We start from the raw sequence: 16522 nt of genomic DNA on the forward strand, positions 1-16522 counted from the left end.
TGGGTGAAAATACCGAGTCAGGAGGTCCCCATATACATTTAAGTGTCAGCCAACAATACACTAATATGTATGGGGGCCTTTATTCTAGCCCCATCATCATCAAATCAGCAGAGGTCTGACTTGAACTGACTTTCGATCAGCTGATTTTCAGTAGCTCTGGCACTGGACATGACTGCACTTAAATACACCGTTAATGGAGCTATGTAGTTCTTGTGCCAGAACTACTGTAGAAGAGTTGATCGGCGTGGGTTCTAGTGCCTGGAGAGGCCATCAGTATAAAAATCCTAGAGAACCCCTTTAAGCCCCTTCCAGAGGGGTCTGCCGGCAGCTTACTCTCCTCTCCCGAACAGATGAATGATTCTCTGTGGAGATGAGCGCTTGTTCCCCCACATACAGAGGGGGAAATGTTGATAACAACAATTATTGGGAATGAACAGTTCATTCCAGATAATTGCCTGTTCTGTTAGCCCATGGAAAGGGCCTAAGGTATTGCCACAGGGTTTAGCAATGACACTATACACTGCGTGCAGAATTATTAGGCAAATGAGTATTTTGACCACATCATCCTCTTTATGCATGTTGTCTTACTCCAAGCTGTATAGGCTCGAAAGCCTACTACCAATTAAGCATATTAGGTGATGTGCATCTCTGTAATGAGAAGGGGTGTGGTCTAATGACATCAACACCCTATATTAGGTGTGCATAATTATTAGGCAACTTCCTTTCCTTTGGCAAAATGGGTCAAAAGAAGGACTTGACAGGCTCAGAAAAGTCAAAAATAGTGAGATATCTTGCAGAGGGATGCAGCACTCTTAAAATTGCAAAGCTTCTGAAGCCTGATCATCGAACAATCAAGCGTTTCATTCAAAATAGTCAACAGGGTCGCAAGAAGCGTGTGGAAAAACCAAGGCGCAAAATAACTGCCCATGAACTGAGAAAAATCAAGCGTGCAGCTGCCAAGATGCCACTTGCCACCAGTTTGGCCATATTTCAGAGCTGCAACATCACTGGAGTGCCCAAAAGCACAAGGTGTGCAATACTCAGAGACATGGCCAAGGTAAGAAAGGCTGAAAGACGACCACCACTGAACAAGACACACAAGCTGAAACGTCAAGACTGGGCCAAGAAATATCTGAAGACTGGTTTTTCTAAGGTTTTATGGACTGATGAAATGAGAGTGAGTCTTGATGGGCCAAATGGATGGGCCCGTGGCTGGATTGGTAAAGGGCAGAGAGCTCCAGTCCGACTCAGACGCCAGCAAGGTGGAGGTGGAGTACTGGTTTGGGCTGGTATCATCAAAGATGAGCTTGTGGGGCCTTTTCGGGTTGAGGATGGAGTCAAGCTCAACTCCCAGTCCTACTGCCAGTTTCTGGAAGACACCTTCTTCAAGCAGTGGTACAGGAAGAAGTCTGCATCCTTCAAGAAAAACATGATTTTCATGCAGGACAATGCTCCATCACACGCGTCCAAGTACTCCACAGCGTGGCTGGCAAGAAAGGGTATAAAAGAAGAAAATCTAATGACATGGCCTCCTTGTTCACCTGATCTGAACCCCATTGAGAACCTGTGGTCCATCATCAAATGTGAGATTTACAAGGAGGGAAAACAGTACACCTCTCTGAACAGTGTCTGGGAGGCTGTGGTTGCTGCTGCACGCAATGTTGATGGTGAACAGATCAAAATACTGACAGAATCCATGGATGGCAGGCTTTTGAGTGTCCTTGCAAAGAAAGGTGGCTATATTGGTCACTGATTTGTTTTTGTTTTGTTTTTGAATGTCAGAAATGTATATTTGTGAATGTTGAGATGTTATATTGGTTTCACTGGTAAAAATAAATAATTGAAATGGGTATATATTTGTTTTTTGTTAAGTTGCCTAATAATTATGCACAGTAATAGTCACCTGCACACACAGATATCCCCCTAAAATAGCTAAAACTAAAAACAAACTAAAAACTACTTCCAAAAATATTCAGTTTTGATATTAATGAGTTTTTTGGGTTCATTGAGAACATGGTTGTTGTTCAATAATAAAATTAATCCTCAAAAATACAACTTGCCTAATAATTCTGCACTCCCTGTACATTTCCCATGGGATTTTAGGTACTCTACGGTATATGTCTGGACACCTTTTCCCGACATATACAGACAACTGTACAGCCAAATGTGGTATGAACAGAGCTTCAAACACGTCTTCAAGGACTACTTGTATATGCCAGTTGAGCGATCACTATGACTTCTGAGGTAGGAAGGAAATCTACACATACACTAGGAGAACGTACAAGTCCCAAGCCCCGTTGGGCTTGACACCATGGCTCCTGGGCTACAAGGCAGCAATACTGAGTGCTAAAACACCCTTCAGCACCCAATGTAATATTTTTATGGTGCTATGCAATAATTAGCAGTTGGACATTATTTCACAAAGTAAAGACAAGTTTACATTGCTGTATCAACATGGGTAATGGAAATACTTGAATGCACATAATGAGGTTTCTAAAGACTCAACCGATACATTAATACTTACAGATTTTGCAAAAACTCCCATGAGCTCTGGGAACTGGTGGGTTAGAAGTGCTAGCATTGCAGTAAAAGAACATAGGCCAGCTGTGAAATGGATGAAGAACGGCAGCTCCTTCTTTGGATATACAGACACTTCATGAAAGGCTGTGTAAAGATACAGAAACATTATAAAGCCTCAATGAGAGCGTACAAAGAGAAAATGCCGTATTCGTTAAATCAGTTTTTATTACACATAGGACAGGACATCTGCTTATTTCTGTCTCTCCTTGATTAGGTAAAACCATTTCACAAATTAAAGATATTATGAGATAGGAAATACCTGAATTTCAACAAGAAATTAAAGAGGACCTTTCCCCTCTCCTGATATGTCTGTTTTAATAGCTTCATGCATTCCCCATATAATAACAATTCTGGAACATCTATTCTTATATCTGTATGTCGTGCCATTCCTTTATTATTTCTACTAGAAGTTGTGGATGAATTGCTATTAGTCTTCAGTAAGGGTACAGAGGGGAGGTAACCAGTTGGCGGGGTGCACCTGCACAGACTCACTCTATCCAATCAGTGCTGCCACTGTCAGTCTGTGCAGGTACACACCCCCAACTGGTTACCTCCCCTATGGACCCTTACTGAAGGCTAATAGCAATTCATTCATAACTTCTAGTAGAAATAATAAGGGAATGGCACAACATAAAGATATAAGAATAGATGCTCCAGAATTGTTATTACATGGGGAATGCATGAAGCTATTAAAACAGACATGTCAGGAGCGGTGAAAGGTCCTCTTTAAACATTTACCTCTTGAGGACACACCTAATTTTGCCCTTGGGGATTTCTCAAATTTGCCGCTTCACAATAAGGCAATCATCAAACCCTCCAGCTCAGATTTTCCTGCAAGAATCATTCACTAAAGTGACGGGACCTGCGATAACAACAGCCCGCCCACAGACGCCATCTTTTTTCTCCCAGAATCACTAAGGCTGGGTTCAGACGAACGGTCAGTGATTCAGCCAGTAAACATACACAAATTCTTAAATGAACCACACACGGATTGCGTCCGTGTGTGGTCCGTTTTTTTCCTGCAGATCCATTGACTTGAGCGAATGCGTCTTGTGGGAAAATTGGAGCTACGATTTTCTCTACACGGTAGTCCATGTGGAAAATTGCCATTGTGGACTGACATGTTGGCTGTTCGCCTGAATGATCACATACTTTCTTACATGTTTTCCTTTAGTGCATATACATGAATTTTTTTATTTATAATCAATTTTAGTTTTGGAGAAATACAATAAAAAGCCATAACTATATTTTTGTGCCCTAAATTCTAACTTTATTGTGCATGTTGTTACGAGTATGGGGTACAACACAATGTAGGTCCATATTTAATAAACATTGCTGTGAAAAGTTTTTTTTTTTTTCTGGGACTTTTGTTTGGGGAAATTACAAAGTAGTATTTCAATATACAAGCTTTATTTTTTACCTATAATGTACTGGAATAAATGTTTATGCTAGCACATTAATGTGTACTAAGAGAATCATTAGGACATATGAATAGTACTATTAGGGCATACTAAGGGTGAATAGGCAACTGTTAGGGCACATCGCAGTCCTTAATGGACCTAAGGTTGTCTGCCAATATATCTTATGGGCGCATAACGCATCACTAGGAGATCCCCACCTATTTTTCCTTGTAAAATAAAAATAAAAAAAAGTTATATTACAACCAAAGCAGCATCTAGTTGATACTATTATATACTGTATATTCAGCTTCATAAGACACACTCCCCCCCTCCCAGAAGTGGAGAGAAAATGGCAGTGTGTCTTATAAAGTGAATACTAGTGAACGCTTTCATTATGGAAGAGCTCACTAGTATGCAGGAGGCACAAGGAGTTGTCTGTACAGGTCTTCTTCCAGGCGCTGTGCTGCACTGTCCTGACTGTGTACAGTGACAGTGCAGCCGGGGCCCGGAGAAGACCAGGGAGCGGTGAATTCAGGAGAGCCCGCCAGATCTGCAGAGTGGCGGCAGAGCAGGAGAGGCAAGTTAATTTATTTATTTCTCTCTGATAGGGGTCTGAGGTCAGACATGGGGGTTTGATCTGATATGAAGGTCTGATATGGGGGTCTGATCTGAGGTCTGATAAAAATTGGAGGTCTAAATTGGGATCTGATGAAAAATATTTGTTTCTTATTTCCCTCCTCTAAAATCTAGTTGTAGCATATAAAGCGAAAAATTATATATTTTTATTTATATGATTATAAATTTGGCAAGTGCAATTTATCCTACATGTCGTAGACCTTGACATGGGTATTAACAGTTGTACTGTAAGTGGAAGTGTGATCTGTGTAGGGTAAGAAACAAGCACATTGGATTCACAACACAAAAAGTAAAAAAAAAAGTATGTATATATACAGTACAGACCAAAAGTTTGGACACACCTTCTCATTCAAAGAGTTTTCTTTATTTTCATGACTATGAATGCATCAAAACTATGAATTAACACATGTGGAATTATATACATAACAAACAAGTGTGAAACAACTGAAAATATGTCATATTCTAGGTTCTTCAAAGTAGCCACCTTTTGCTTTGATTACTGCTTTGCACACTCTTGGCATTCTCTTGATGAGCTTCAAGAGGTAGTCCCCTGAAATGGTTTTCACTTCACAGGTGTGCCCTGTCAGGTTTAATAAGTGGGATTTCTTGCCTGATAAATGGGGTTGGGACCATCAGTGGCGTTGAGGAGAAGTCAGGTGGATACACAGCTGATAGTCCTACTGAATACACTGTTAGAATTTGTATTATGGCAAGAAAAAAGCAGCTAAGTAAAGAAAAGACGAGTGGCCATCATTACTTTAAGAAATGAAGGTCAGTCAGTCAGCCAGCCGAAAAATTGGGAAAACTTTGAAAGTAAGGGCTATTTGACCATGAAGGAGAGTGATGGGGTGCTGCGCCAGATGACCTGGCCTCCACAGTCACCGGACCTGAACCCAATCGAGACGGTTTGGGGTGAGCTGGACCGCAGAGTGAAGGCAAAAGGGCCAACAAGTGCTAAGCATCTCTGGGAACTCCTTCAAGACTGTTGGAAGACCATTTCAGGGGACTGCCTCTTGAAGCTCATCAAGAGAATGCCAAGAGTGTGCAAAGCAGTAATCAAAGCAAAAGGTGGCTACTTTGAAGAACCTAGAATATGACATATTTTCAGTTGTTTCACACTTGTTTGTTATGTATATAATTCCACATGTGTTAATTCATAGTTTTGATGCCTTCATAGTCATGAAAATAAAGAAAACTCTTTGAATGAGAAGGTGTGTCCAAACTTTTGGTCTGTACTGTATATATATCACAAGGTATGGCTTTGGTGTTGCACTTACATCAGCCATAACAGTCAAACCACTAACAGATGACATGAATAATATGGATCATCTTTTGACAATGGCACCTGACAAGGTGTGGGATATATCAGACAGCAAGCGAACAATCAGTTCTTAAAGCTCATGTCTTGAAAGCAGGAGAAATGGGCAAGAGAAAGGATCTGAGTGACTTTGACAAGACAGTGATACCTATACAACTAGATTAGGACAACTCTAAAACAGCAGGTCATATGGGGAATTCCCAGTATGCAGTGGTTAGTCCTGGTGGACTGGCGACAGAATGATGGGTGCACAAGGCTCTTGAGGATAGGCCATTACCTAAAAAATCCTAGACAACCACTTTAATGCTCATGGGGAATGGAGACTAGCCTGGATTGATCCAACAGAAGACCTATTGTGTCACAAACTGCCGAAATTAAGTTTCTAACTATGATGGAAAGGTGTCAGAACATACAGTGTATCATGGCTTGTTACACATTTGACTGCATAGTTGCAGACGGGTCATGATGCCGATATGGACTCCTTTCCACCACAGAAAGTGGATACAACGGGTATGTAACATCCCAGAGTATGTCACTAAAATCTCCATATCCCTGCTACAAGAATGTCCAGTGTTAATATATTTCCATCTGATGTAATCTCAATGTGCATTGCCATGTCTATGTCTGTATTTTATATATTTGCTGTAATTTCCATGTACACCAGCAGGTGGCAGCAATATGTAGAGAGAATAAAGCAAGTTAGTATAGCTAGACTGGAATACACCATTCCAGGCTAGATTCCCCCTATCTGAGGAGGAGTGGATTGTTCCCAGATCCTACTTCAGAGGGAGGATAGAAAGTTCTAGGCAGTGTACCAGCCACCCCCTGTTGGGGTAGGCTGTGTGAATAGGAGCTCCCAGAAACAGGGATCCCAACCAAGGATTCAGGCCTAACCTGAGGCCCAAAGCAACCTTCCCAGCCTGAGTTCCTTACCTCAGCTGGATGACAGAGAAAGCAGCAACTTCAGAACTACTAGATCTCCCGGAAGAAACCACCATTCCCTGCGAGCAGTCCTGTAAGTAACAGATTCCAAATACAAGGAGAAGATAAGTACCTCCATAGCTAGTCAGGCCCAAACCAAGCAGAAGATAGACAGAGCAGAAGACAGATACCTGCCAGATTCTTAAAGGTGTATGTACTAGATGCAGAAGATATATATAATTCCTGCCACATATTGCCAATACCTGCTGGGACCCTAGACTATTGCTGTAGCATTGTATGGATCTAGAGCTGCATAAGATACCTCAAGTAAAGACAAGTTGGACCCTATTCTCGGTGTGGAATTCCATCATTCCTCCATTACTCCTATTTACAACACTCAATTTGTTGCATGTAAGCCAGGATACAGGAGTCCGGCCGTACTAAGGTAGGAGACACCGTTGACACAATACAGAGACAATATCCCCCTCTGGCATTCCTAACCTAGTACATGAGCTATACCATCTTAAAGGGCCCTTTTACAGTACCTGCGCAAGCTGCAACTGGCGTCACAAACTTAGTTACACCTAAATCTGACCCAGTGCATAGCAGCCCCAATGACCCAGTGTCCTGCTCATTGCAGGTACATAAGCATCAGAAATGTATCATGGAACAATGAAAGGTGACCTGGTATGATGAATCATGTGGATGACTGAGTTATTGTCCTTTGCTAATCCAGGAAAGAGATGGCACCAGGAGACACAATGGGAAAAAGACAAGCTGGCAGAGGCAGTGTGAGGCTCTGGACAATGTTCTGCTAGAAAACCTTGGATCCTGTTATGAATGTGGATGTTACTTTGAAATGTACCACCTACAGTATCAAACATAGTTAGAGACCAAGTAAGCTTCTTCATGGTAATGGTATTCCTTAATGGCAGTGGCCTCTTTCAGTCAGATGATGTGCCCCGTCACACTGCAAAAATGGTTTGAAGATCAATAAGAAGAGTTTGAAGTGTTCAACGAAAACACTGAGCACTCATTCAGAGGTGTAGGTCTTGTGAATCCATCTTTCAAAAGGTCAGGCATGTTTTCATGGCCCAAGGGGGTCCTACACAATATTAGGCAAGTGGTTTTAATATTATTACGGCTGATTAATGTAGTCTGGTAATGTGCTATCATTGTCCATCTAAAGTTCCCTTTACACAGCCTGATGTTCGGGCAGAAAGAGTTCGTAAAGACGCTCATTAGAGATAATGTGCCTGCGTAAAGGTGCCGCCGATAACCCAATAAGTAATTGTTTGTCGGCAGCAGATTGTGCCGTCTGATAATGCTCTACTGCCAGCAAAAGGAGATTTTTTGTGAAACACACCTGTAAAATCTTTTTCTCGACTTTTCCATTGGGGGACACAGACCATGGATATAGCTTAGAGGTATTAGTAGGAGGGACACTAAGCAAATACAAAAGAGCTCCTCCTCCTCGGGCTATACCCCCCCGACTCCACCAGGAGGAACTCAGGCGTTGCAAAAGCAGTAGGAGAAGGAGCAAGAAAAAATTATGGAAACCATCGGACCAAGCCATAAGGTCCGACCACAAACAGAAACTGAACTGAAGACCCCTCCTGCAACAGGCAGAATGGGTGGGAGCTGTGTACCCCAATGGAAAAGTCGAGAAAAAGATTTTACAGGTGAGTTTCACAAAAAATCTCCTTTTCTCGTACTTTTATCCATTGGGAGACACAGACCATGGGACGTCCTAAAGCAGTCCATGGGGAGGGAAAAAAAAAATCACAGCACCACCAGGAGGAATGTCCAACGGTCAAACAGGAACCATAGCCTGCAAACCCCTGCGGCCAAAGACAGCATCAGCCGAAGCCAGTGAATACGACTGATAGAACTTCTTAAAGGCATGTAAGGATGACCAGATGGCCGCCTTACACAGCTGAGACGCAGAGGTACGATTGCGCCTTTCCCCGGAAGCCCCCCACCGCCCTAGTGGAGTGAGCGGTAATCCGAGCCGGGGGAACCCTACCACGAGCGCGATAAGCCGTGGAAATAACCGAGAGGATCCATCACGCCACAGAGACCTTGGAGGCCGCCAGACCCCTACGAGGACCCTCAGGAATCACCAGGAGAGAATCCGAATGGCGGACGGAAGCGGAAGCCGCGAGATACCCTTCAGAGTCCGTACGACATCCCGGGAAGGTAGAGCGCGTACCATGTGGTTTACCGGGGAAGGGCAAAAGGAGGGCAGAACAAGATCCTCGTTAAGGTGGAAGGGAGAGACCACCTTGGGCAAAAAGAAGGGAACCGGATGGAGCACAACCTCGTCCTGGAGAAAAACCTGAAAAAAGGCTCCTGGCCGGAAGAGCGGTCAGCTCCGACACCTGTTTGATGGAAGTCATGACCACCAGGAAGACCACCTTCCAGGTGAGAAAAGTCAGGGAGACCTCACTCAGAGGCTCGAAGGGGGGCTATCTGCAGAGCGCGCAGGACCAAATTAAGATCCCAAGGAGACAAGGGGGGAATCGAAAGTGCCACCCCCTGAAGAAAGGTCTTCACAGGACCTATAAGAGCAAGGGACTTCTGAAAGAAGACGGCCAGCGCTGAAAAACCTGACCCTTCAGGGAACTCAACGACAGTCCCATCTCAAGCCCGGACTGAAGAAATGACAGCACCATCGGGATGGAAAAACAAAGGGGAGGGAACTCCGAGTTCTCACAAAAAGTCAGGAAGGCCTTCGAGGTACGAAAGTAAATCCTGGAGGAAGCCGGCTTCCTCGCACTGATCATGGTTCTAATCACTGAATCCGAGAACCCCCTCGTCATCAGGATGGCGGGTCCAACAGCCACGCCGTTAAACGAAGAGGCCGTAAATTCCTGTGGAAAAGCGGGCCCTGAGACAGTAGATCCCTTCTGTCGGGAAGAGGCCATGGGGCGTCCGCCACATCCGAGCAACGTCTGAGAACCATGCGCGGCGAGACCACTTTGGGGCGATGAGAGCGGTCGGAATCCCTTCCGCCCCGATCTTGCGTATGTAGTAGAGAAAGCGGAGGGAAGACATAGAGGAGACTGAAGTCCTGCCATGGAGACACCAGCGCGTCCACCCCGTACGCCTTCGGATCCCGGGAGCGAGCCAGGAACACCGGGAGCTTGTTGTTGAGCCTGGACAAGTCCACATCCGAACTGCCCCATCTGTGGCAGATTTCTTCAAAAACATCTGGATTCAGAGACCACTTGCCTGGATCCACCTTGATGCGGCCTAGAAAGTCCGCTGTCCAGTTGTCCACTCCTAGAATGTAAATTGCTGACGACACCGGAATGTGCAACTCCGCCCAGGTCAGAATTCTCGTCACCTCCTGCACCATCATCTGGCTGCGGGTCCCGCCCTGATGGTTAATGTAGACCACAGTCGTGGCACTGTCATATTGGATCCTCATCTGGAGGCCCGCAAGGAGAGGATTCAATGGGAGAGGGAGTGGAAAAATCGCCCTTAGCTCCAGAATGTTGATCGGAAGGCGAGATTCCGCCGCCGATCAAACCCCCTGAACCGTGCGAGACTGGAGAACGCCGCCTCAACCCAGGAGGCTGGCATCGGTGGTGATGATCGTCCAGGAGAATGGGAGAAAAGATCTCCCCGACCTCAGGTTCATCAGGGACAGCCACCAAGGGAGAGCTGCCCGAACAAGCTGAGACAAGCAGATGTTATCGTCCAGACCCCGAGAGGTCTTGTCCCAGAGGAAAAGGATCTCCTGTTGCCCCAGGCGAGTGTGAGAACTGGGCATATGGAATGGCCTCGAAAGAGGCTACCATAAGACCCCGGACCCGCATGCATTCCCGTATGGAGAGGCACGGGGAGCGCAGCGTATGCGACACTGCCCCCTGGATCTGGGAGGACTTGAAGGCTGGCAGGTATACTCTGGCGGCCGAGGTGTCCAAAATCATCCCAAGGAAGGAGAACTTCTGGGAGGGGAAGAGGCAGGAGTTTGGGAAATTTATCAGCCAGACGAACTGTTCCAGAGTCTGAACAGTGATCCGGAAGCTGTCCTCGGTCTGCGGTAGAGAGGGGGCCTTTATCAGGATATCGTCCAGATAGGGCAGCAAAGGAATGCCCCTGGTACGAAGAAGCGCCATGAGCGGCCCAGGACCTTGGAAGGACCCGAGGGGTGGTCGCTAACCCGAAGGAAGGGCGAAAAGCTGATAGTGTCGACCCCCAATGGCGAAGCGCAGGAATCGTTGGTGGGATTCCACGATCGGGACATGCAGACAGGCTTAGGAGCAGCAGGGCGGGCTGACTGGGCCCTCTAGCGCCAGGAAGGCTGGTTTGAAGGAGGGCCCTTTTTGCGGACGACCTGAGACCCCAGGCGGAGGAAGCAGGCGACGGTCCACCAGACGAGAAAAGGCATGCAGAGGTGAACTCATCCAGCTGAACCCCATAAGGTCTGGAAACCCCAAAGGGGAGATTAGAGAGGGAACGCTTGGTGGAGGCGTCGGCAACCCACACCTTTAAGCAGACCTCTCTGCGCTGAATGACAGAGATGGCTAACATGCGGGCAAAGAGGGAAACAATGTCCCAGAAGCTTCGCAAAGAAGCTTAGAAGCCTGAGACATCTGGAAAACCAAATCCAGTGTGTCAGTAGACGCATCTTGTTCCGCCAGTTCTTGGTGGTGGCGCTGTAACCACACCGAGAGAGCACTGGCCACCCCTGTTAGGTCAAAGGTAGGTCGCAGGGACGTGCCTGCCAGTGAAAAAAGGACCTGGAAAGAGAGTCCATGCGCCTGTCTACAGCGACCTGCAAAGAGGAACTGTCTAAGACAGGGAGGGCCATATAACTCACTACTCCGGCCACCGGGGGATCCACCTTAGGGGGAGGAGACACCTCTCCTCGCCGTCAGCAGGGAAAGGATAAAGTGCATTCATGCGCTTGGAGGTCGAGAACCTTATTAGGACGGCCCCAGGCCCAGGATATGACCGCGGAAAATCCCTCATGGACCGGGAACGCGGTAGTCTCCGACTCCCTGGATGGAAAAAGGGGGCAACTCCTGACCCGTGGAAGGAGGAGAATCCCCTTGGAGAATAAAGGTGTCTCGGACAGTCGCCACTAAGTCAGCCACCATGGTGGAGAGCTTAGGCGAGGGGTCCCGCTCCATGACCTGGTCAGAGCCGGACAATTCCCCTTCAGACTTGCGCTCCCTGAGGGGAAGGGGAGAGTCGTCCGAACGCGCCTCTAGCCGAGGGAGGTGGGGGGAGACAGAGTCATCCGAGGAGGGATGCTGCCGCTCACGCTCCCTGTTAGTAGTCGGGCGTCTTCTGTGGAAAAAACCACCGGTGGTTGGCGTCACAGGATTTGAAAATGCCCTATAATCCAAAAAGGACATGGCTCGTCCGAGCTGGATAATTCCCCTTCAGACCTGCTCTCCCTAGGGAGGGGGGAGAGTCGTCCGAAATCGCCACAGGCGAGGGGGGGGGGGAGACGGAGTCATTCGAGGAGGGATGCTGCCGCTTACGCTGCCTCTTCGTAGTCAGGTGTCCACTGTGGGAACCACTGAGAGGAGATGGAGTGGTTGGCGCCACAGGATTGGCGACTAAGACCAAATCAGAGGCCGCGCTGGACATGGCCGATGCCCAAGCGGGGACCGCAGGCTCCCACAGAGAGGGGAGGGCTGTGGAACCCCAAATGGGTACCGCTGTCTCCGCAGAGAGGCAGGATTGCGTCATGCAGAGGGAGGACTGGGCTGAGCAAAAGAAGGAGGAGATCCTGTCCAGGGGCAGGGCACAAGAGACAGGCGACAGAAAAATAGGCTGAATGGCACACCTGACAGGAGGCCGGTGGGGTCTGAGAAATGGTCATGGCAGACTAAGGGGGAATCCCAGAGATCACCCTCCTTTTTTATTTATTTATTTTATTTTTTAAACTTTATCCCTACACCTGCTGTAGCCTTAGCAGCAAGGTCTGTCAAAGTCCACTGAATCTGCCACAGGCAGGAGTGGATTAGGCATAATGGCTGACAAATGAGGATTGAAAAATCTTCTACAGTTGTCTGAAATGACTCACCACTCAGGCAACAGAAGAGAGGACCTCAGCGGAGAGGAGCAGGGGAAGTCACGCGAGAGTTCGGGCTGCCCGGCCGCACACAGCGAGCAGGAAGCGCCAGAGCGGCACAGAGGCTCCGCCCCCGGCTGCGTCATAATGGCGCGAAAAGAGCGCGCGCGCTATATGAAAAAATGAACTTGCCGCTCCCTGGGGAGTGAGAAGGAGAGTGCTATCGGCGGCTGCAGCGGTGAGTCTACCGCCGAACTCTGCGGTGCGTCCCCTGCCCTGAACCGACTGGAGGAAAAGAAAAGGAGCGATGCCGGCAGTGCCGCGCATAACATGCCAGAGCCGAGCCTGTCATAAAGGCAGGCAACATGTGCCCCTAATAAAGAGCCCCAACCTGCCCCCAGCAGGACTCCTATCTCTGCTTCACCCAGGCAGCCTCAGGAGTAATGAGAATGGAGAGAGGGAGGAAGGAGTGAGGGGGGGGGGGGGGGGGGGGGGGTGGCAGGGATGCAGGCAATACTTATCTGCTCCTGCAGATCTTCTCCCTCGACTCCAGGACCAGCAGGGATGCACCTCTTCAGACTTCTGCAGTGCTCTGGTGGAGGGTGGCAGCAGGTGACCCAGTGGCTGGTGAGATACCGGAGCTGCAGGTCGAGCCCGGATCCACTTGTCTTCTTTGGGGGGCAATGGAGGAAGCGGAGACAGCCAGGCAGCGTCCCAAAGACGGCGGCGGGCACTCCACGGGGGACCAGGAAGGCGCCATGCCGACCTGTGTCCCCATCTAGAAAGAAAATAACAAACCGGAGTAGACATAGTAATCGTGTCAACCTCCTTCACCGGACACTAAGCAAAGACTGAGTTCCTCCTGGTGGAGTCGGGGGGTATAGCCCGAGGAGGAGCAGCTCTTTTGTATTTGCATAGTGTCCCTCCTACTAATACCTCTAAGCTATACCCATGGTCTGTGTCCCCCAATGGATAAAAGTACGAGAAATAATGATTCTGTATGGGGACGAGCAAGCGATTGATGGGGAAAAATGCTTCCTTCCCGACAACCGCTTGCTACGTCGAGCCATATAAAGGGGTCTTAAGAATTGGCTTTCATCCTGGTTGTGTGAATGAGCTTGTTTAAAGTGGTTTTCCGACAGTTTTTTACTGATGACCTAACCTTTGAATAGCTAATCAGTAGAGATGAGCGAAGCGACTTCGGATGCTACATCCAAAGTCGCTTCACAAAAAAAAATCGTTATAATACTGTACGCAGATTCGCTCATCTCTACTAATCAGTATCTGATTGGTGGGGTCTGACACCCGGTACCCCCGCCGATCAGCTTTGAGTGTAGTGGCCTTCTCCAGCTTTTCCTAGGCCCAGTGATGACACTTTCTTCTGTCACATGGCCTAGGAGCAGTTCAGCCCCATTGAAGTGAATTGGGGCTGAGCTATGATACCAAGCAGAGCCTTTATACAATGTACCGAGCTGTGCTTGGTGAGGACAGGTCATCAGTAAAACAAAACACTTGGAAAGCCCCATATAAAAAGGATTCATTTCCAGGTTTTACTGCTCCAAGTGTTGAAGGGTATGAGTAAGACTGTTGACATGTTGGTTAGATATAAACATTTTAGCACACTTGTCAAGAAATTAACTATATCTATAATGTTTCAACAAGAAACTGTCTTTAAAAAAAAAAAAAAAAAATTTCCTTGGCATGTATACTTTGTAAAAAATAAATAAAAATGACTTGGCAAGTAAAATACTAATTGTTTCACCAGCTAAGCGACAATTTAGGCTATTTTTGTAACAAAGCAGCTAATGTTCACACCACTTAGTAATGAATTAAACAATTGAAGGCCATTATAAGCTGTCATACTGTTTGAAAATGAGAGGAGAGATAGCTGGACAGTTGTGGTGAGAAACAGCCCAGAACCTCATCTTGCCTTTACAAGTCTGGACGTATTTCCCAGCAATGAAAAACTCCCACATCAAAACCAAATGCGTTTTCCATCAATCACTATGCAACTGTGTCAAGTATGAAATCAGGCAACATGTCTAAGATATCAGAGCTTGGCAGCCTCTTACGTGTTTAGATTGGATTCGGCCATTTCTTATAAGTAACGAGAAAGGATTACGCTCATAGTAATTAAAACGACAAAAAACAAAACAAAAAACAAAACATACATATCGAGGTCGAGTTCTCCCTAGCATCAAAATAGCATTCAAAACTTTGACTCCAGAGAATAAAATAAAGCCTCTTTTACCGTGTACATTACGGACCACAATATGGAACTGTATTACACACCATATTGAAGTGAAGTGTCTTTCTTTCTGTATATTGAAATCCTTCTTTAGTAGCACTGAAACAGCAGGTGAGGAATATGATAGGATATAAAGCATCCAATTGAGAACGATGCAGTAAAAAGAAAAAAAAAAGGAAAAAAAAAACTATATAGGCCTCCGTATAAAAATACTCCAATATACATGTTTCCAAAACCTATGAAGAGCTGTATTTAACATCCATAATCAAGTGAAGGAAGCCTGATACATAAAATGCAACACTTGACCTGTCACCCCCCCCCCCCCAACACAGGCTTATGTAGAAAATTGCCAATGTTACTTTATGCTAAGTCGAAAATGAATCCACCCCTGTACTGCTAGACGTCTAAATACAGAGGAACCAGATCATCTTTAATGCAGTACATAACCACAAATTAAATCCATTTGGATATAATGGCACTCAACGTTGTTCCATGCAGTCTCAGCCTGGACTTTGAAACTCTTTCCAGATGAATATGTCGCTATATACAGCATTAATAGGATCTAGAGTAACAAATATTCTACATTATGGGAGGATAAATCTACTTGAAAAAGTAACGGAATGCCATATAATGCTACTTTGAATTTGATTTGAAATTATGATATATATACATTTAACTTCTTCTTCTATCAGGGTATTTGAGACCACCCTCTATGAGCCAAAAGGGGACAATATATCCATTACACCAGGGGCCATGAGGGGATGTTCACACAGCAAAATCGGTGGCAGAAAATTCAGTAGCAGATTTCTAGCTTAAAACAGGTCGGTTTTAGTAGCAAATTTGTAATTTGGTGGCCGTTTAAGAAGAGTTTTTCAAGAGTACTAGAAGAGTATTTGGATAAATTGTCTGCGTTTCCTCACTAACTTCTATGAAATCCACAATCAAATCTGCTTCCAAAAAGTAACATGCCACTTCAAATCAGCTAATAAAAAAACCTCTACCATTTTACACTGTTCTCAAAAGGTGACATTTTAAACATTAAAGTAAATGGGAAAACTGTTGGCGAGTTTTGCCTGTTTTCTGCTGCTAAATCAGTGGCAGATTTTAGCCATGTGACCATACCTGGACTCCTTTAATTCAGAACCTAGTATTATGACCTGGACTCATTCTTTCTTAATATGGGAGAGGGCTTTGACTCCTCGGCTCAAACGGGTGTTAGCGAATGGCTGTTTACCTTCATTTGATACAAGCTCAGAGACAGAAGTGAACTTTTCCAAGTTTGCCCATTCTTCTATACTAGATTCTCAGTTGCCTCTTGTCCCTCATCCCTATCAGACTTTAAAAACGTGTTTTTTTCCCGTCTAGGCTGGCAAAATCCATAT

The 16522-nt window shown here is 46.1% G+C and overlaps 1 protein-coding gene across 1 annotated transcript in view; it reads right to left on the minus strand.

The window, feature by feature from the left end:
- ST7L (suppression of tumorigenicity 7 like) overlaps positions 1-16522 on the minus strand; it is a 144248-nt gene that overhangs the window by 18708 nt on the left and 109018 nt on the right. Inside the window, exon 14 of the mRNA XM_040423877.1 lies at positions 2525-2664. Within this exon, the coding sequence (XP_040279811.1) occupies positions 2525-2664 (140 nt within the window). The remainder of the gene's footprint in view (positions 1-2524; positions 2665-16522) is intronic.

Source organism: Bufo bufo, chromosome 3 (assembly GCF_905171765.1).
Source record: "Bufo bufo chromosome 3, aBufBuf1.1, whole genome shotgun sequence".
In the NCBI taxonomy this organism is placed as follows: Eukaryota; Metazoa; Chordata; class Amphibia; order Anura; family Bufonidae; genus Bufo; species Bufo bufo.